General features: G+C 38.5%; 3 protein-coding genes across 4 annotated transcripts; all 3 read right to left on the reverse strand.

Annotated features, from left to right (window-relative positions):
* Positions 1–828: 828 nt before the first annotated feature.
* On the reverse strand, positions 829–3,306 carry LOC143399239 (protocadherin beta-15-like). The gene has a single exon (XM_076855955.2). It carries the CDS (start codon positions 3,208–3,210, stop codon positions 829–831), a length of 2,382 nt encoding a protein of 793 aa, XP_076712070.2. The 5' UTR covers positions 3,211–3,306.
* A 2,609-nt stretch (positions 3,307–5,915) lies between these two features.
* On the reverse strand, positions 5,916–8,294 carry LOC143399240 (protocadherin beta-18-like). Its single transcript, XM_076855956.2, has one exon. The coding sequence runs from the start codon at positions 8,292–8,294 to the stop codon at positions 5,943–5,945; it is 2,352 nt and encodes a 783-aa protein (XP_076712071.2). The 3' UTR covers positions 5,916–5,942.
* A 9,208-nt stretch (positions 8,295–17,502) lies between these two features.
* Positions 17,503–20,500, reverse strand: LOC143399809 (protocadherin beta-14-like). 2 transcript variants are annotated; one of them, XM_076856834.2, is made up of 2 exons: positions 20,476–20,500; positions 17,503–19,957 (listed from the first exon to the last, which is right to left on the reverse strand). In XM_076856834.2, exons 1-2 carry the CDS (start codon positions 20,498–20,500, stop codon positions 17,589–17,591), a joined length of 2,394 nt encoding a protein of 797 aa, XP_076712949.2. In that variant the 3' UTR covers positions 17,503–17,588. The 2 variants fall into 2 exon arrangements, with proteins under 2 accessions (XP_076712949.2, XP_076712948.2); XM_076856833.2 differs by lacking the exon at positions 20,476–20,500 and having other exon boundaries at positions 17,503–20,135.
* Between the last annotated feature and the right edge of the window lie 1,379 nt (positions 20,501–21,879).

The following is a 21,879-nucleotide window of genomic DNA, read 5'->3' on the forward strand; positions in this document are numbered from 1 at the left end:
ACATGTGAGATTTTGGGGGACACACCAAATCTAAGTCATTACATTTCATCCCTAATCCTTAAAAGCTCATGCCCATCTCACAATGAAAAATATATTTAGAACACCTTAAATATAGCCAATCTATATATAAATACACCTGTTAAGTAATTTTATCAGGATCATAACTCCAGTTAGAGTTGAGCCTATAAGTCTTTTCTGCATTAATCTATATGAGAAAGAATGGGTGATACAGCTGTGTTTTATGAACTGACATGTATTTTACAGTGAAAGTCTAATGATTGCAAACGTAAAATTGAAATAAGTAATTTGAAATTACCCATATGGCTGCCTATTTGACAATAAAAATAAAAACAGGAAGCTTGGGAAGAAAATGGATATTAATGAACATAAACCAATTACATTCCAAATAGAAATAGGGTAATTGAAAAGTTATAGCTGTGTAAATAATAAAAATCAAAAGACTTCCAGATTTTAAAATAAAGTATGATAAAAGGAATTATTCATTTTCATGTAGTATCATATAGTGGGAAACGTATCTTTAAATTTTGAGTTAGAATTATTAGAACTGGTTCACATTCATATATGATCCTTTGGGAATAAGTAATAAAAATTTAATCAGAAATAGAAAGTTTCCTGATATAAACTATTTACTCAAAATAGAAAAATTCGAAAATAATTATACAGCAAACAGGACAACAAAATTAAAAATAGCAATTCTAAAGACTACTAGAAAAAAAAAGAAAAATAGTAGAATTAAACATCACTATGAAGTTAAAAAGGAAAATGAAAAGTAAAAGAGGCAAAATTAATGTAACCAGCAGATAAATTTCAAATACCTAAATTATTCTGGAGGGTTGGAATATCCTCTAATTTTCTTCCAGAGTCCTGTGTCATAATATTAGGGAATATAGGCTTCAAGAATCTGAACTCCTTACTCTCAGTGTCTCCTTTCAGGCACACCTCATACTGGTAGCTCTGAGACAGGGTCCCTGTGCCGCTGACATCCACCAGGTGGCCAGGAAAGTGGCCCTCAGGCACCGAATATACACCCAGCGGCGCCGCCCTGCGCCTCCTGCACAGCCTCACCGCCACGAACACCAGCACAGAGAAGAGGAAGAGAGACGACACCGACGCCAAGGCGATGACCAAGTAGACAGTGAGCGAGTCCCCCTGCGCGCGCTCGGGCGCCACTTCCGGTAGCGGCAGGTAGGGCTGGGAGAAGCCATCCACCAGCAGCACGTGCAGCGTGACGCTGGCAGACAGCGGAGGCTCGCCATTGTCCTTGACCAGCACCACCAGCCTGTGCCTGGCCGCGTCGCGCTCGCTCAGCAGCCTGGTGGTGCGCACCTCGCCATTGTGCGCCCACACGCCAAACAGCCCTGGCTCCGTGGCCTTGAGCAGCTGGTATGACAGCCAGGCGTTCTGGCCTGAGTCTCCATCCACCGCCACCACCTTGGTGACCAGATAGCCCTGCTCTGCCGCCCTGGGCACCAGCTCCGTGCAGGGTGCAGAGGCGTTCTGCATTGGGTACAGCACGAAGGGCGAGTTGTCATTGTCGTCCAGCACCACCACGCGCACCAGCGCCTGGCTGCTGAGCGCGGGCGAACCTTGGTCTGTGGCGCCTACTCGGAACTCGAATGACTGCAGGGCCTCGAAGTCCAACGCCCTCAATGCGAACAGCTGCCCATTGTCCGCGTTGATGGAGACCAGCGAGGCGAGGGGCAGGTGCGGGTCCTGGTTTGGCAGCAGTGAGTAGGTGATCTGGGCATTGGTGCCTGAGTCTCTGTCTGTGGCGCTGACACTGCCTATGTGCAGGGCTGGCTGGTTGTTCTCACGCACCAACAGCGTGTATGACGTTTGCGTGAAAGCAGGGGTATTGTCGTTAACGTCGGAGACGAGGATTATTACGCTGTGCTCGGTTTTCAGCCTTGGTGTCCCCAAGTCAGTGACAGTAATAGTGACATTATACTGGGCTCTTGTCTCTCTATCCAGAGCTCCTTCTGTTACCAGCCTGTAGAAGTTCTCAACTGAAGGTTTCAGCGTGAATGGAACATCATCTTGGATGGAGCAAACCGTCCTTCCATTTTCCCCAGAGTCTCGGTCCCGAGTCCTAAACAGACCCACTTCTGTCTCAGGGGAATTTTCAGGAATAGGGCTGGTAAATGATGAGATAGATAGTTCTGGGGAGTTGTCATTAACATCCAACACTTTGATAGAAACAGAGCATTTCCCAGAAAGTCCTCCCCCATCAGATGCCTCTATATCTAGTTCGTATGAAGATATGGTTTCAAAATCTAGCATTTTAATTAGTCGAATTTCTCCTGAAAGGCTATTTAGCTCAAAAGTTTTTCCTATCTCTTGGGAACTATAAAAAAGCGAGTATGTTATCTGTCCATTTGCTCCAGCATCTAAATCCCTAGCAGAGACCTTGACAACTAGGGAACCTATAGGGCTGTTCTCTGGGACCTGCACCTCATAGAGTATCTGCTCAAACTGAGGGGCATTGTCATTGACATCCAAGACCAGGACACGAATCTGAGTGGTGCCAGATCGTGGTGGAGAGCCGCCATCCAGCGCTGTCAGGGTTAATCTGAACTCAGACTGCTCCTCGTGATCTAGCTCTTTGTCCAGCACCAACTCCGGGTATTTCCGACCATCTCCCCGTTTGATTGTGGAAATATGGAAATGAGAGTTGGAACCAATATTGTAGTTTTGAACGTTGTTGTTGCCCACGTCCAAGTCCTGAGCTTTCTTCAGAGGAAAAACAGTACCAGGAGGGCTATTCTCTAGGATTCTTAGGATCATTTCTCTTTCAGAAAACTCAGGAGAATGATCATTTATGTCTCCCACCAGGAGCTCAGCTCGAAATACCTCCAGAGGTTTATTCAGTAACACTTGGAAATGCATTACACAGGGCTCGGTGGGGCCGCAAAGCTGCTCCCGGTCTAATTTTTCATTTAATATCAACTTCCCGGTCTGCAGATCCAGCTGCAAACGTGGTTCTTTATCCTCAGAGGCCACCCGGGCTCCCCGCGCAGCTAGCTCCCCCATTCCTAGTTCTAGATCCTTGGCCAGGTCAGCCACAAAAGAGCCGCTCTCAGTTTCCTCCATCACAAAATAGCGTCGGAGTCCCCAGCCTGCCTGAGCCACTCCGGATAAGAGAAAGAGAATCAGAACTTGCCTTTGTTTGCGCACCCTTCCGGACTCCATCTTTACTTCTGCACACACCTTTACAAGAACCTTATGGAGCAATGGAACTGAGACACTGGTCGATCTTTTAGTTGATAACCTGTCTGGAAAGGTAGGTAAGCAGCATTCTCGGGAGACTTACTGGTCCGGCTCTGCTTACCGGCTTTTCTTTTTTAACTGGGGATCTGAAGTAGAGTTCCTAGCATTTATTGGCGTTTCTTTCTTTTAAAGCATTAGCCTGCAGCGCCACCATGCGTTATTTTTGCTTGGAAATGAATTGCTACAATGTCTTTATCTAACTTTTAGAAGTTTGGAAATTGGGGAGAATATGTAATAACTAAATCATGCAATTATAATTTTTTATTTCTTCAAAGAAGTATTATTGATATCTGTGTCCCTGATTCTGAAAATACATCAGTAAACAATCCAGACATGCCCCTGCCCTTCTAAACCAATATTCTGGATAGGAGTGCTCTGAGGAAAACTGAGAAGTGAAAGAAGGCATAATGATCATTCATCTTGTAAAATTAAGGACACATAGCCATGTGATTTTTAAAAAAGTATCAGCAACATGCTTTGCCCTCGATTTACTTTCAAATGCTTGATGTAGCTCAGCCAGTAAGAACCATAATACTGGCCAGTAAATTTTTCAGTCATAGGAAAATGCATATGAAGGTATTTTTACATCTCTTGCCCTGTTTTTTCTTACTAACATTTATCATTTGTCATAGCACGGATGTACATATTTATTTCTTTCCTATGTCATCCATGAATACTAGAACTTTGTTTTGTTCATTCTGCACCCCCCAAATAATCCCTGGCTCATAGTAGATGCTCCATAAATATTTGTCAAATGGACCAGTGGATAAATCACACTTATTTTAAAATTCTGATAGATGGATTCTTCCCCTACTAAAGACATCTCTTCTTTTTCTGGGATCCCAGTTGTTAGATAAGCTCTATTAAATAAGACAGAGTATTCCCAAGTATCTATTTTTGATACATCAAGCATTTAAAATAACTTGAAATAATTCACAGTGATATGAAATGTCTTTCCATTGAATGATAAAATACTTTGGCTCTTTCTAACCCAAGAGATACACTGCAAAAAGAAATATATTATTTATTTTTAACAATAAGGTTATGAATATCTTAACAATAAGGTTATGAATATCTTACAAATAAGGTATACACCTCTTTTAGATACACATTTTACATTGTCAACAGCATTTCACACAAACACTATTATGATACTAATGATATTCAAAAGCTCTATCTTATATATCAGAATTTTCTAAGAATTTCTATTAAACAATTGGGAAATACATTGGAAATATCCTTCAATTCTTCTCAAATTATATATTTTAGCAAAACTTGTACATGACTCTTCCACACTATTAATAGTGTACAACCCTTTTGATGGCAAATGATATTGTTAATAGAAAAAGCCATAATAAAGGGCTGGGGCTGTGGCTCAGAGGTAGAGCACTTGCCTACAATACGTGAGGCACTGGGCTAGATCCTCAGCACCACATAAAACTAAAATAAAGATATTGTGTCCATCTATAACTAAAAGATAAATACTTTTTAAAAGTCATAATAAAATCTCAAATTAATAGTAAGCTCTAATTCACCAGTATATGCAAGAATATCTAAACATGCTTTTAAACAAGAAAAAAGCCTCACTTAGCTATCTTAAAAGAAAGTTATTTTATTTTATTTTGTGATACAGGGGATTGAACCCAGGACCTCATACATGCAAGGCAAACACTCTACCAACTGAGCTATATTCCCAGCCCAGAAAATTTATTTTTAATAATCCCAGGAGACAAAACTTATTGGAAGGAAATGAAACATCTACAACAGGAAAATCTACACCAAAGTTATTTTTTGGATATCTCCTTCCTTCTTGTCTCTCAGAGGATTGACTTTCTGTATTTCTTTCACATATTTAGCCAAACATAATATCACTTGCAATGCTTGAGAAAATCTGATAATTATATTCTGAAAGTTGATATAAAGAGTAGGAAAGACTTTAAGTTGATGTAATCCTACTATAAAATAAAACCATGCATTTTTACAGATATTTCTCCATTTAAATATGCTACACAGGAAAGCATATTATCAGATAAACAGGAAATACTAACCATTCATTATATTATGCTTGTCTTCAAATCATCAAATTTAGAAAAAATTACTAGACAACAATGAAATATAATGGGGCTGGCATCATATTCAAATCAGTACTATTTGATGTTGAAATGCTGATAAATAAGCTGAGCACAGTGGCTCATGCCCAGCAGCTCCAGAGGCTGAGGCAGAAAGATCACATGTTCCAGGCCAGCTTCAGCAATTTAGCAAGGCCATAAGCAAATTAGAAAAATCTGGTCACAAAATAAAAAATAAAAAGGCGCTGGGGATGTCCCTCAATGTTAAAGCACCCATGGGTTCCATAACTAATACTTTAAAAAAAAGTTGATAGAAGAGATATCTGCAACTTTTCAGTAATGAGTAAAGTTGAAATTTTATTGTCACCATCAAGTAAAAATGATAAAAGAGAAGGAAATAATGAGACTACATTAGAGAAAAATTTCTTATTAACTAGAAAAACCAATGAAAAACATTAGAAAATATTATATGAACCCAAAATATAATGGAGATCTATTATACTTAGAAAGAAATTAACCTGTATCCCGAATGATCTGAAAACCAACAGTCACTAATTATCCAAAACAATTTGCAAAGCTAGAATTTTACTCCGTGTCATTCACAGTTCCTTGATGATTGCGATTAATAGACTGCAGAAACTTGAAGTCGCTAGTCCCTGAGCCTTCCTTTAGACAAACCTCATACTGGTAGCTCTGAGACAGGGTCCCAGTGCTGCTGACATCCATCAAGTGTCCGGGAAAGTGGCCCTCAGTCACCGAATACACACCCAGAGGCGCCGCCTTGCTCCTCCTGCACAGCCTCACGGCCACGAACACCAGCACAGAGAAGAGGAAGAGAGACGACACCGACGCCAAGGCGATGACCAAGTAGACAGTGAGCGAGTCCCCCTGCGCGCGCTCGGGCGCCACTTCCGGTAGCGGCAGGTAGGGCTGGGAGAAGCCATCCACCAACAGCACGTGCAGCGTGACGCTGGCAGACAGCGGAGGCTCGCCATTGTCCTTGACCAGCACCACCAGCCTGTGCCTGGCCGCGTCGCGCTCGCTCAGCAGCCTGGTGGTGCGCACCTCGCCATTGTGCGCCCACACTCCAAACAGCCCGGGCTCCGTGGCCTTGAGCAGCTGGTATGACAGCCAGGCGTTCTGGCCCGAGTCTTTGTCCACCGCCACCACCTTGGTGACCAGGTAGCCCTGTTCTGCCGCCCTGGGCACCAGCTCCGTGCAGGGCGCAGAGGCGTTCTGCATTGGGTACAGCACAAAGGGCGAGTTGTCATTGTCGTCCAGCACCACCACGCGCACCAGCGCCTGACTGCTGAGCGCAGGCGAGCCTTGGTCTGTGGCGCCCACGCGGAACTCGAACGCCTGCAGGGCCTCGAAGTCCAGCGCCCTCAGCGCGAACAGCTGCCCATTGTCTGCGTTGATGGAGACCAGCGAGGCGAGGGGCAGGTGCGAGTCCTGGGTTGGCAGAAGCGAGTAGGTGATCTGGGCGTTGGTGCCTGAGTCTCTGTCTGTGGCGCTGACACTGCCTATTTGCAGGGCAGGGCTGTTGTTTTCTCTCACCAGCAGAGTATAGGACGTTTGGGAGAAGGTAGGGGCGTTGTCGTTGACGTCGGAGACCACTACTGTTATGTTGTGTGTGGTTTTCAATCTGGGTGTTCCTAAATCCGTGATCGTGATGGTGAGATTATATTCCATTCTTATCTCTCTGTCCAGGGGGTGCTCTGTTACCAGAGTGTAGAAATTCTTGAAAGTAGGCTTCAAGAGAAAGGGGAGGTTGTCTTGAATTGAGCAAATCATCCTCCCATTGTCCCCAGAGTCTTTGTCCCGGATACTGAAAACAGCGACCACCATCTCTGGTGAAGAGTTTTCTGGTATGAGGCTAGTAAGAGATGTCATGGCTATTTCTGGTGGGTTGTCATTCACGTCTACAACCTGAACTATAATGACTGATTTTCCAGAAAGACCCCCACCATCAATGGCCTGAATATTTATTGTATAAGACTGAATAATCTCAAAATCAAGAATTGTTTTCAAATGGATGTTACCAGAAATCGGGTGGATTTCAAATGTTTTCCGCACATCTCTAGCAATATGAGAAAATGAATAAGATAGTTCTCCATTTATTCCTGCATCTAAATCTGTAGCAGACACTGTGATTATCAAGGAGCCCACAGGGCTGTTCTCTGGGACCTGCACCTCATAGACTGGTCTCTCAAACTCTGGAGCATTATCATTGATATCAAGGACAGCAACTTGAATCAGTGACGTCCCAGACCTTGGTGGGGATCCTCCATCTAAGGCTGTTAAAGTTAAAATAATTTCAGGCTCCTTTTCCCGATCCAGAGATTGGTCAATTACCAGCTCTGGGTATTTTCTGCCCTCAACACTCTCTTGTATGTTAAGGTGGAAGTAAGGATTGGGGCTTACTGTATAGGTTTGAACACCATTCCTTCCTACATCTAAGTCCTGAGCACTATCCATTTGAAATGAAGTTCCTGGTGTAGTACCTTCAGATATTTTTAGAAGTATGTGTTCATCTAGGAACATGGGAGTGTGATCATTTATGTCTTTGATCAAAAGCTCAGCCCGAAAAAATTGCAAAGGATTTTCAAATAACACCTGGAAATGCAATATACAGGGCTCAGTGATATCACAAAGTGCCTCCCGGTCCAGTTGCTCATTTAAGACCAAGTTTCCAGTCTGCTGTTCCAACCTCAAGTAAGGTTTATAGTCATCAAAGATGACTCTGGCCCTCCGTGCAGCCAGATCTTCCACACTGGAATCCATATCTTTTATTACATTGGCTACGAAGGAGCCAATCTCCATTTCCTCTGCCACAGAATATCTCCAGGTCTCAGAACACACCAAAGACCCTCCCAGCAAAACAAAGGAAAGCAGCACTTGCCTTATCTGCTGAGCAATTCTCTCTTGCAGATCCATGGCTTCTTAGTTGAACTCCTTTCTGTGGAAACGTTTCAACTCAATCTCTAGCAGCTCTGGGAGTTGCTCCTATATCCTGGACTTTAGACAATCTATATTTTGCAATCCTGTCTAGAGGATGTTGTTGCCCTGTCTTACTTTGAAAAGCCGCCTTTCTCCTGTTTTCTCCAGCACTCTCAGTTTCACTAGTTAAGGGAAACCAGAGCATCTGCTCCTATGAAAATTTCTGCATCTTATCCTGCAGCGCCACCATGTAACTCTGCAGATTTTCAGGTTTTAGACAAAGTCAAATAAGTTCTAGATGAAATATTAACTATGTGTTTCTTAATTTAAATTATATTTTCCTATCAGAGTTGTGTTCTTTATGACATATGATCCTGTTATCATTGAGTCATTTACACAATAAAACCATAATTTGCTGGAACAGTGGTAGATATAAAATCATATTTAAGATGTAGTCCCTTCGTCAACTTTAAGTTATGATCTCTTTGTGAAGACAATAAAGATAGTAAAGAGGACCCTTGCATGCAATTGACTTAGCAAGTAAGAGGTTCTCAGGAAAACTGGAAATAGGAATTTAGAGGTTTTCTCTAGTTATTAGCAAATACTCCAGAAAGACAGCAAGAAAGATGCTATGCACTTGAAAGTGAACCTAGCATATGTGAGTAGTTGTTTGGGGGTAGGGTGGGAATTTTAGACCAGGTAAATGGTACCATTTACTTGGGGATACACCATTGAAGACTTAACCTGGCAAGGTAGAAAATCAAATGCTCAACAGTAAATAAAGTAAGATAATCTACATCCACATCACGGCAACATTAAAATTTGAAAAAAAAAAACAAGACCCCAGTTTAGTTGTAAAACATCATTTTGTAGACCCAGCATTTCCAGAGAAACAATTCTAAATATTTTATTTATCTATTCATAATTTATTCAGTAGATAATTATTGAGCATATACTTTGTGCTAGGCATAACTATAAGTGTTAGGAATAGAATGGTAACCAGACACAGTTTCTGCTATGAAAGAGACAGAAAAATTATCATATATTTAAAATAGAGCACAATGCCTGCCAGATAAGGAAAGTTCATGCTACTCTAAGAGGATAGATCAGGATGCCCTAACCAAAATTTAGAAGTACTGAAAAGATTTTTTTCTGGAGAAGTATATTCTAAATTGATACATAAAAACTGAGTAGTAGTAATACAAACAAAAATTTGGTTTGGGATAAAAATTTCCAGTCAAACTAAAAACATGAGTATGCAAATCCAAAATGAGAAAGGTGTTTTGGAAGAAGAGAGATAAGATCAATATGACTGAGGCATAGAGCAAGATGAAAAAATGGCAAGAATTGAAATTAGAAAGATAAGAGTCTGTAAAGCATGTTAAAGCATTTGGAGATAACACTAAGTGCAAATGCAAGATTTTTAAAGGGTTCCAAACAGAAAAGTGACATAAGCATAGGTTAATTTTTTTAAAAAGTTCATCTTGTTTCGGAGTTGACAGAAAATTAGAAAGAGATTGAGGCTGATCAAAAGAATAAAGACTGATTAGAATTGGTTGCAATAATATAGGTAAGAGGTGACTTTGGTCTCAACCAGAAATGTAACACTGCAATTGTATTAGAATGATGAAATAATGGGAGATGTGGTGTTAGATTACATGTACAAAAAGTGAGATCGGAAGGAGTAAAATAAATATACTTTGTTTTCAAGCTTAGAGAACTGAGTGGTTTTTAGTGTTATTTATCTGAAATAGTAAACACAGAAAGAGGAGAAGGGGAATAGGCATATTGAGGTGGACAAGATAATTTTAGTTTGAAGAAAAGAAAATTTTAATTTGAAATCTGTTGACTTTGAGGTGTCCATAGAGAATCAATAGTTATTTAAGTGATTTTCCATCATATAAACGAAGTTAAGGAAAGAGGTTGGAGGTTCAGAGACAAATTTGGGACTTATTGGTATAAATGGTGACTGAGGAGGTCCTTCAAGAAGGGCAATAAATTACAAATTTTGGTTTCATAAATTATGCAGCTCAGACTGAGCATAGCTCAGTGGTAGAACACTTGCCTAGCATGCTTGAGAAGTGCTAAGTTCAATCCCCAGTACTGAAAAAAAAAAGGCAGCTCTTCAATTCAGAATTGTGGCAAGGGATGGGCAAAGAGGAAAATTGTAAGACGTTATATTTGAGAGATAAAATGTCTTTATAATGCTTCTTTCCTATGGTCTTTTAAAAAATAATCTTTTTAGATATACAAGACAGTAGAGTATATTTTGACATATCATACATACATGGAGTATAACTTATTTTAAATAGGATTCCAGTCTTATAGTTGTACATGATATGGAGTTTCACTGGTCATGTATTCATATATCATCACAGGAAACTTATGTCCATTCTACTGTCTTTCCTATTCCCATCCCCCATCCTTTACCTTCATTCCCCTTTGTCTAATCCAATGAACTTCTATTCTTCCTTCCCTGCTTATTGTGTGTTAGTATCTACCTATCAGAGAGAACATTTGGCCTTTGGTTTTCTGGGGGATTGGCTTATTTCACTTAGTGTGATAAGTGAAATAAGTTCCATCCATTTGCCAGCAAATGCCATAATTTCATTCTTCTTTGTGGCTGAGTAATATTCCATTGTGTTTGTATAAATTTATTTATTTATTCTTCTGTTGAAGGGTACCTAGGTTGTTTGCATAGCTTAGCTATTATGAATTGAGCTGCTATACACATTGATGTGGCTGTGTCACTATAGTATGCTGATTTAAAGTCCTCTGGGTATATACCAAGGAGTGAGGTAACTGGGTCAATGGTGCTTTCATTCCATGTTTTCTGAGGAATCTCCATACTGCTTTCCATAGTGGTTGCAGCAATTTGCCTTCCCTCCAGCAATGTATCAGCAGAACTTTTTCCTCACATCCTCCCCAACATGTATTGTTGCTTGTATTCTTGATAACTTCTGACTGGAGTGGGACGGAATCTCAGTGTAGTTCTAATTTTCATTTGTCTAATTTCTATGGTCTTGACGAATTTAAAACTCAACTGTGTCAAGTTGATTTGATTTCATTATTGATGTCTTACACACAAAGTCAGTTTAGGTAGTATAGTTTACTAATTTCAGCACATTTTAATTTCCATTGCTACTGTTAGAGCATAGAGATCAGTCTGTCATTGGTTTGAATGATAAATGTCCTTTTTTATGGCTCTTTAAAGAAAGATTTCTGAAATTTTACTATAATATTTCTAGGCATGGATAGCTTTTTAATTTATCCTGTTAGGTTTATTTAAGTGTCTTGGTTTGTTTATTGATGTATTCATCAATTCTGGAAATTTCCCAGTCATTATTTCTTCAAATATTGGTTCTGATACAATCTTTCTCATCGCTAACTCTGGGGTCTGGTTAAATATATGTTAAACCTTTTTGTTCTGTCCTACATTTCTAGTCTCTTTTCATTTTATTTACTTTCTAAGATGCTTGTTGGATGGATTATAGTGTCACCTATCTTTCACATCACTAATTATTTTGTTATATCTAACTTTTAAATATTTTATTCCATTTTAAATTTTGATTGGTATTTTTCAGTTCTATTTGATTCTGTTCAAATCTGTCATGTTTTAGAACTACTTGATCTCTGCACATCTTCAAATTTAACTTTCATTTCAATCAAAATGGCCAAGTATTATAGACTATTTGATAATTATAACATTTAAAGTGCTTATAAGTTTTTGTCTGTGTTCTTTTTTTACCTGATGGCTCTCACTCATGGTGTCTTGTTTCTTGTTTTTTAGTTGTCTTTAACTATGTTCAAGTTAAGAAGATTAGAAACTTGAAGCTTAAGATGAATAAATCTTCTTTCACAGAAGATCTGTATTTGAGTCTATCAAGACCTTAGAGCACTACTTGTTGATGGTCTCAAATCGAGTTTAAGGCTCAAAACAAAGTTCAAGGCAAAATTTCACACAAAGGCTCACCCACTTCCAGCTTACTCTGACCTTCTAGGTATAGCTATTAGGGATCCATGCTTATTAATGGGAGTGTCTTTTATAAACTTCTCACTTTGTTAGGCTTTGATTTTTCTTCTCATATAAACCATGGGAATGGGGTTTTAAATTTTCCAGGATTCCAAACTTTCCCAGGGAAAAAGTAATTTTTGTGCTCTTTTGTCTCTCTGGGGGTTTAACATTAACATTCATTTGATAATATATTAGTGTCTTAATAGCTAATTGTTTTCAGTGAAAACATTGACCTACATAAATTATTCCATCCTTATATCAAAAAGGTAAAGTCTCAGGGATATTACTACATTTCAAAATTACAAGTAAACTTTTAGCTTTATGAGCAATTGTTTTTTTTTGAAGGCCTAGAGAAATAATACATGTTTTTAATCAACCTCAACTGATCAATACAAAATCCACTGTATAAGGATGCAATCCAGTTAAACTATCTCTTGGGAGAAACAAATTCTATTATTTACATTGTTATTAGTTTCCATTTCTCTCTGTAAGCCTGCTTCCCTCAAATACATGTATCTTATCCCCACGTGATTCATTCATATATATATATATATATATATATATATATATATATATATATATATATATATATATCCTTATTATCCCTTATATATTCTTTCCTATATCCATTTTCTTCTCTTCTTCCAATATGCGCTTCTCTATACTTGTAAATGTCTATCAGTATAAGATATTGAATACAATATGGATATATTTGTATCATTGTACTATTCCCAGTCCTTTTCTATATTTTAACTGGTGTATTATAGTTACACATAAAAGTGTAATTCATTGTGATATATTCATACATGCACATGACATACTTCGGTTAATTTCATTCTGCTATTCCTCCCCTTTCCCATTCCTCCTTCTTCCTCATTGTTATCCTTCCTCTACTTCACTGTTCTCTGTTCTATTTTTCATAAGAACCCCCCACTTTTAATTCCTATTTTTTCCTAGATTCCACATATAAAAGAAAGCATTTGACCTTTGACCTTTTGTTAAGGTCTGTAAACAAGTCAGGATGGCACCTGGTATTTTGCCAAGAAATGTTAGAGTCTGTAAACAAGTCTGCATGGTGCCTGGCAAAATGCCCGAGGGAGTGGTTTGTGAAGTAACAAAAGCGAGCCATTAAGTGTGGAAATTCCTTATTGGTTGACTGCTGTATCTATTTTATGCTAATTAGATAGGCTGTGTAAAATGTATAAATACCACTCCTGTCCTACAATTAACGGCTCCCATTCCTGCTGTATCAAGGTACACAAGTCATTCGTCACCCCCCAGATATTTTGCTGCAGCCGGACTGTGGCAACCTTTTGAGTCTGGCTTATTTCTATTATCTTGATGTAATAGAGTTCTATCCATTTGCCAACAAATGACATACTTGTATTCTTCTTTATGGCTGATTAAAATGCAGCCATTGTGTACATACACACATATTCTTTATTCAATCATCTATTAAGGGACACCTAGGATTGGCTATTGTGAACTGTGCTGCTATAAACATCAATATGTACATATTACTTTCCAAAATAGTAGTATTAACCTGCAGTTTCACCAACAATGTATATTCCCCCACCATTCTTTTTTTTTCTTTAAAAACATCTGGGATTTGTCTATATACTTCTATGTACATTTAACTCACTGTTTTTGATTACTGCATAATGATCCTTCAGAATCATGTTCCACATTTTATTTATGGATTGCTTTTCTGATGGATACATATATGGATGGATTCCTATTCTTTGCTTCTAAAAGATGAGCGCACACACACACACACACACACACACACACACACACACACACACATATATATATATATATATATATATATATATATATATATATATATATCATATTGTAAAGCTGAAAAATAGTTTCTGGCTTATATTTCCCAAAGTAGAATTGTAGAATCAGGGAATGAACATGCTAAATTTCACTAAATGTAATAGGAAGTTCTATAAGTAGTCTTTACCTGTAATTTCTGATTAATACACACTATATCATTAAATTTTCATCTTGACAATAGATTTAAATCCATGTCTTACATTAATGCATGTTTCAAGAATTAACAAGGTTAAGCATTATTTCAAGTACTTTCTGATTTTATTTTCCTCCTTTTCAAATTTCCTCTCCCACTTGTCCTCTTTAAAACATCCTATTGGCTCTTCTGAGTTTTGGCACTTTGCTGATTTTCAAACATCCTATTGGCTCTTCTGAGTTTTGGCACTTTGCTGATTTATTTGAATAACCTAAGTATTAATCCTTCTCAATTGTGCTATCCTTTAGTTTTGAGATGGTAATATTAATTAATTTGCATTTTTATTGTTTTTACTTTAAAGCTTTGTAAAAAATCTAAACCAATTATAAGGTTATGAAGATATTTTACTTCTATTTATTTCAGTTTTCCTATTAAAATATTTCAAATTCACTTCTTGGATATATATGGAGTTTATTTACATATGACAAGAGATAGGAATTTTGTTTCTTTATATAATGATCCAGTTTTCCCAAGAACATTTGCTAAGTAATAACTATTTTCTCACCCCTCCTTTGTGATTTTGACACCTCACCTAGTATGACCAAGGTTTTTTTATATAGAAGGATCTTATTCTATCTAGTAATCTCTGAGTCTGTTCCTGAATCATTCAAATGTATTTATTTATTTTATATTTTTCACATATCCTAATAGCTACAAAATAAGGCATTCTCCTATTTTCTTTTTAAACATTCTTTGTTCTTAATGCAAGAAGAATGCACTTTTTCCACATCAATATTAGGAACAATTTATCCTTACTTATTTTTCATGGATTTTTTAAAAAATTTCATTGAATTTATAAACATTTTGTGGAGAACAGATATCCTTATCAGGTTGTTGTCATTTCAAATATTCAGATAATTATTTCATTTACTATTTTATTTAAACCATTCATTTTTAAATTAAAGTCTATTTTTCTTCTTTGTTAGACTAATACCTGGGTTTTAAAATTCATTTTTAATTGGATATTGGTGGGGGGTAAAGATACACTACTCTTACTTCTCTTTCCATTTCACTTTTTTCTAACTTCTTATTCTCTTCCTTATATTCTCCTTCTTTCCCCAACCATTTTTACTTTTTATTTTGAGACAGGATCTTGCTAAGTTGCTTAGGACTTCTCTAAATTGCTAAGACAGGTCTCTAAATTTAGGTTCTCCTGCCTCTGACTTCTGAGTCACTGGGATAACACGCCAGTGACACCACACTGGGCTTCTTCCATTCTTTTAGTGCTAAGCAAGCACTTTACCCCTGAGCCATATCTCCAACCCCTCAATGCTTCTTCCTTTCATCAGCGTTTATTATTGGACTTACTAGGTGGCTTTCATAAGCATAGTTTTAATTCTTATGACTCTGAGGGATTAGGAGGGCCCAATAATTTTCAGAATTTTATTGTTTAAATACCAAGTTAAATGAAATTCATACAACTTTCATACATCTATACAACTAATATATATTCCTGTAAAAACACTAAAAATCAATTGAAATTTCATGAAGCAGAGGGAGAATGAGATTCTTAAGGAAATCATAGCTTTCACCTATTTCACAATGGCAAGTGAAATTCCATTTTACTACATCATTTAATTCATGATACTTCATTTTATGAACACAGTTACAGAAATGTATATGCACACTAGCACTATATGTATGCTATTTTCTAGTTATCAACATTTCTACCTATAATCCTTTATTGAGCTTCCCTCTTACAGGTTTGAGTCATTATAATTTTTAAAAACAATGAGGCATCTATAAATCATAAATACAGATTTATTGCTTCTTGTGGATACTTGAAAAGGCCACACAGCATTAGTGATATTTACTTTTTTATTGTTTTTCATGCTGGGAATTGAACCCAGGGCCTCTCACCTGCTATGCAAACACTCTACCACTAAGATATGTGCCCAACCTCTATATTTACTCTTAATAATGATTAGGAAAGAAAACCCAGGTAATCTTTAACAGTTTAAATCTTCATTCTGATTTCTTCAGAAGTTTCGTCTTGTATTATTCTGATTAAGATTATTTTATTCAGGGTGAGACTTCAAACTATTTTATGTTTTAGTAATGACAAAATAAAACAATATTAAGCTAGTAAACTTGGTGCATTTAAACAAGATAGCAATATGAAAGTTCAGAATATTTTAAGATACTCTTCCACAAAAGCATCATCAACAACAAAAAGGAAAAATTACTTAAAACATCATTAATATTTAATGTGATCACTTCACCTAAAATTAATCTCCCATGGTACTGGGAGTTGAACCTGGGGCACTATACCATTGACCTATACCCCCAATTCTTATGAGATAGGGTTTCCCTAAATTGTAGAAGCTGCCCTTGAAATTGTGATCTTCCTGCCTCAGCCTCTATAGTCGCTGAGATTACAATTGTACAACATGAAGCCAAGCTTAAAATGGGTTCTTGACAAACAATATATCTTTTAAAAGTTCTCTAGTACTGAATTTGGAGAGAGAGACATCTTTTTACCATTTATGATGAAAATTTTAGAGACCAGTAATTCAATATACCTTCAACTCATATTCAACATTTTTTAGTTTTTTGCTTTATTGGTATCTTGAAGGTGTACAGAAACAATTTACACATATTGTGACATTTACCCTTTTGTCAGGGGGTGGGAGCTGGGAATCAAGCTCCAGGCCTCAGGAACATATGCACTATACCACTTAGGTACATTCCCAGTCCCATGACATTTGCTATCAATATTTTAGTTTACATCTCCAAATGATTAAGAGTGTTTTATTGCTTAGTATACACCATGACAACAAATTAAAAATAACTTCATTAAAACGCATTGTGGCATGTGCTTGTAATCCCAGTGGCTTGAGAGACTGAGGCAGGAGGATCACAAGTTCAAAGCCAGCCTTAGCAAAAACAAGGCACTAAGCAACTCAATGAGATTGTGTTTCTAAATAAAATACAAAATAGGGCTGGGGATGTTGCTCAGTGGTTGAGTGACCCTGAGATCAATTCCCAGTATCAAGATTGAAATCACATATTTTTTACAAAGAGCAGACTATATTCTAATATCATTATAGAGACTAAAAAGTTTTTTAAAGTAACCTTCAGAAGAGCATGATAAATAATAATGCATGCAAATAGAGTGCAACCTAAAATCTATTACAAATTGGGAATTAAAATATTTGCAGAAATAAAAGTATCTAAATTTTGCTTACTACAACAAAAGATTAAAATTTCTAAATAATCTTTTTTTTTTTAAATTTTTTTATTGACCATTGAATCCAAAGCTATTCGCAAAGTTCTCTTTTTCTCCTACATTCCTGCCAATATCATGTACTTCAGGATTGGGGATATTTGGCTTCAGGAAACTGAACTCACTTATCCCATTACCTCTCATCAGACACACTTCATACTGGTAGCTTTGAGACAGTGTCCCGGTGCCACTGACATCCACCAGGTGGCCAGGAAAATGGCCTTCAGGCACCGAATACACACCCAGTGGCGCCGCCCTGTGCCTCCTGCACAGCCTCACCGCCACGAACACCAGCACAGAGAAGAGGAAGAGCGATGACACAGAGGCCAAGGCGATGACCAAGTAGACTGTGAGCGAGTCCCCCTGCGCGCGCTCGGGCGCCACTTCCGGGAGCGACAGGTAGGGCTGGGAGAAGCCATCCACCAGCAGCACGTGCAGCGTGACGCTGGCAGACAGCGGAGGCTCGCCATTGTCCTTGACCAGCACCACCAGCCTGTGCCTGGCCGCGTCGCGCTCGCTCAGCAGCCTGGCAGTGCGCACCTCGCCATTGTGCGCCCACACGCCAAACAGCCCTGGCTCGGTGGCCTTGAGCAGCTGGTATGACAGCCAGGCGTTCTGGCCCGAGTCTCCGTCCACTGCCACCACCTTGGTGACCAGGTAGCCCTGCTCTGCCGCCCTGGGTACCAGCTCGGTGCAGGGCGCAGAGGCGTTCTGCATTGGGTACAACACAAAGGGCGAGTTGTCATTGTCGTCCAGCACCACCACGCGCACCAGCGCCTGGCTGCTGAGCGCAGGCGAGCCTTGGTCTGTGGCACCCACGTGGAACTGGAACGCCTGCAGGGCCTCGAAGTCCAGCGCCCTCAGCGCGAACAGCTGCCCATTGTCCGCGTTGATGGAGATCAGCGAGGCGAGGGGCAGGTGCGTGTCCTGGTTTGGCAGCAGCGAGTAGGTGATCTGGGCATTGGTGCCTGAGTCTCTGTCTGTGGCGCTGACACTGCCTATTTGCAGGGCGGGTTGGTTGTTCTCGCGGACCATCAGGGTGTAGGACACTTGTGTGAAGGCAGGAGCGTTGTCATTGACGTCGGAGATGAGGATGGTTATGCTGTACTCAGTTTTCAGCCTTGGTGTCCCCAAGTCTGTGACCGTGATGGTGATGTTGTACTTGGCTCTGCTCTCTCTGTCCAGTGCTTTTTCAGAAACTAGAGTGAAAAAGTTTTTGAAGGTGGGTTTCAAGATAAAAGGGAGGTCATCTTGAATAGAGCAAAGGATCCTTCCATTTTCCCCAGAGTCTTGATCTCGGACACTAAAAAGAGCCACGAGGGTCTCTGATGCATTCTCTGGTATTGTGTTTGTAATTGATGAAATGGTTATTTCTGGTGGGTTGTCATTTATATCTAATACTTTAACTAGAAGCGTGCATTTTTCAGAGAGACCTCCACCATCTGTTGCCTGAATATTTATAGAATAGGACTGTATTATTTCAAAATCCAGATGTGATCTCAAATTAACTTCCCCAGATATTGAGTTGATTTCAAAGGTTTTACGAATATCTTCTGAAGCGTGGAAAAATGTGTACCATATTTTCCCATAATTTCCTGTATCTAAATCCTTAGCAGAGATGGTGATAATCCAGGAGCCAATGGGTGTATCCTCCTGGACCTGCACTTCATAGAGACTTTGGACAAACTCAGGGGCATTATCATTGATGTCCAAAACTTTGATGAGAACCAAAGTTGTCCCAGACCTGGGTGGAGATCCACCATCCAGTGCTGTGAGTGTCAATGTAAGCTCAGGTGCCTCCTCATGGTCTAATGCTCTATCTAGCACCAGTTCTGGATATATCTTTCCATCTTCATTGTCTTGAATTTTAATGTAGAAATGAGAATTTGGGCTAATTGTGTAGTTTTGGAGACTGTTGCTTCCTACATCCAAATCCTGAGCACTTTCTATTAAGAATGTGGATCCAATAGTAGCACTTTCTGATATTTTAATCAGTATTTCCTTGTCCAGAAATGTAGGGGAGTGATCATTTATATCTCTGACATGCAGTTCAGCCCGAAAAAACTGTAAGGGGTTTTCTAATACCACTTGAAAATGCAGCACACAGGGCTCAGTAGAGCCACACAGCTCTTCTCTATCCAGTTTCTTATTTAAGAGTAAATCTCCCGTCCTCAAATCAAGGTACAAATGCTTTTCGTTATCATCAGACACTACCCGAGCCTCCCGTGAGGACATCTCCTCTACCTCTAACCCTAGGTCTCTTGCCAAATTAGTCACAAAAGAGCCAATTTCTGTTTCCTCTGCCACAAAATAGCGTGTGGATTCAGTATCTGCCCATGACAATCCCAGCAAAACAAAGAAAACCAGGACTTGCCTTTTCCGTAGAGTGCATGCCCCTCTGATCCCCATGATTCCTTCAGGCAATCTTTTTTTGTGTGGAATAATATTAAGTTCAGTCCTAATTTTGGAAGCCAAAGCACTGATATTTCAATAGGAATACCCCTGGAAAATATATAGCCTTCCAGCAGTTCTGTAAGTGAAGCTGCTTCAATACCTCTGAGTGGGTTCGATGGTCTCTGTCTCCTAAATAATGGAGCCCACAGTGCTAGCTGTGTATTGTTTTCATCTTATCCTGTAGCGCCACCATGTGTCTCTAGAATTTTTTTCCATTGAGAAAATTTCCTCTTTGAAAAAGAAATTTGTGAATACATCTGGAGTATTCAAAAACCAATCCCATATATCACATATTTTTCCTTTCAAATACTTCATTAAGTATCTATAACAGAAAAGGCCTTTTAAAATATTATTATAACATCCCTATCACAATAAAAATATTTAGCAGTAATTCTTTGATATAATTTATACTTGGACTCTGATTTCCCCCAGTTCTCACCAAAATGTCTTTTGTTTTTGGTTTGAATCATAATCCAAACAAGATTCATATTCTGCATTAAATTATCACTGCTTTGAATGCTTGATACATGAATCTCTTAAAATGTCCTGAACTGAAGAAATAATATTTTTATTCAGGTAACATCTTAAATAGTTACAAATATACACTGTGTGCAATTCTTGTCACTATTTGCTAAGTTCAGTCAATTATAGTTAGTAGCATATTAGTTTTTTTCATATATATCAGGAAAAAGATCACACAAAATTTATTACATGCCCAAGGCATGGAAGTATAAGATTCTGAACTTTTACATTTAACATGTAAGATCATGTACAAATAAGATAACTTTTGTTTCTATGGAGCTCAAAGGCTAAAAACTGGCAGTAATTAAAATGTGTTACAATGATGCAGGTTAATTATAATATAGAAATATATAGAAGGGATATGTATTTATGTACCATGGGAACTGCATAGGACCATAGTGTCAGCATTAGAATTCTGCTTGTGCCACTCACTCTATGCAAACATGGGCCAACTTTCTGTTTTCTTATGTATAAAACAGGTCACTAATAGTATTTATTAGTGCCCTAGGATTATCATAGGGATATAAAGAGTTAACATTTACACATTAATCATATGTGCTGGTTAAGTGTTAAATTAATTAAAATATTGGATTGGGGTTCAACTCAGTGGAAAGACATGTGCTTTAAATGCACAGTGCAATCCAGGGTTGAATTTCAGCACCCCAAAATAAAATAAGACAAAATAATTAAAATCTAAACCAAATATTTCATTTGTGTACAGATTTCTACCCCAGAATTATTCCCTAAACAATATAGTATAATAACTATTTTTACAGCATTTATATTGTATTATAATCTAACAATGATTTAAAGTATACAAAGGGATGTGAATAGGTTATATGCAAATACTGCTCTATTTTATAAAAACTTTAGTATTTGTTGATTTTGATGTCCATAGAATTAAAAAACCTTTCTCTCACAGTTACCCGGATGACTGTATATGGAGAGTTCTAGGATAACCAAGCAAAGTGTCAAGTGTTAAAATTGTCAAGTAAGAAAAAAAGAGCTTCACTCAGCACTCTGAGAAATCCCTTAATTTAGAGGAGAGAAGAAAAGAAGTATCTTTTTTTTTAAAGAGAGAGGGAGAGAGAGAGAGAGAATTTTAATATTTATCTTTTAGTTATCGGCATACACAACATCTTTGTTTGTATGTGGTGCTGAGAATTGAACCCGGGCCGCATGCATGCCAGGCGAGCACGCTACCGCTTGAGCCACATCCCCAGCCCCGAAAAGAAGTATCTTAATTGACAGGGAGGGCCCAGAGTTCCATCGTGAAAATAAAAGCAAGAAAATGAGGAAGAGTAAGCAGTAGCAAATGCTTTGGAAA

The sequence above is a fragment of the Callospermophilus lateralis genome, chromosome 5 (genome assembly GCF_048772815.1).
Source record: "Callospermophilus lateralis isolate mCalLat2 chromosome 5, mCalLat2.hap1, whole genome shotgun sequence".
In the NCBI taxonomy this organism is placed as follows: Eukaryota; Metazoa; Chordata; class Mammalia; order Rodentia; family Sciuridae; genus Callospermophilus; species Callospermophilus lateralis.

Bases quoted from the DNA above. Each gene is read 5' to 3' on its own strand.
- LOC143399239 (XM_076855955.2), bottom strand. From the start codon at position 3,210: ATGGAGTCCGGAAGGGTGCGCAAACAAAGGCAAGTTCTGATTCTCTTT.
- LOC143399240 (XM_076855956.2), bottom strand. From the start codon at position 8,294: ATGGATCTGCAAGAGAGAATTGCTCAGCAGATAAGGCAAGTGCTGCTT.
- LOC143399809 (XM_076856833.2), bottom strand. From the start codon at position 19,985: ATGGGGATCAGAGGGGCATGCACTCTACGGAAAAGGCAAGTCCTGGTT.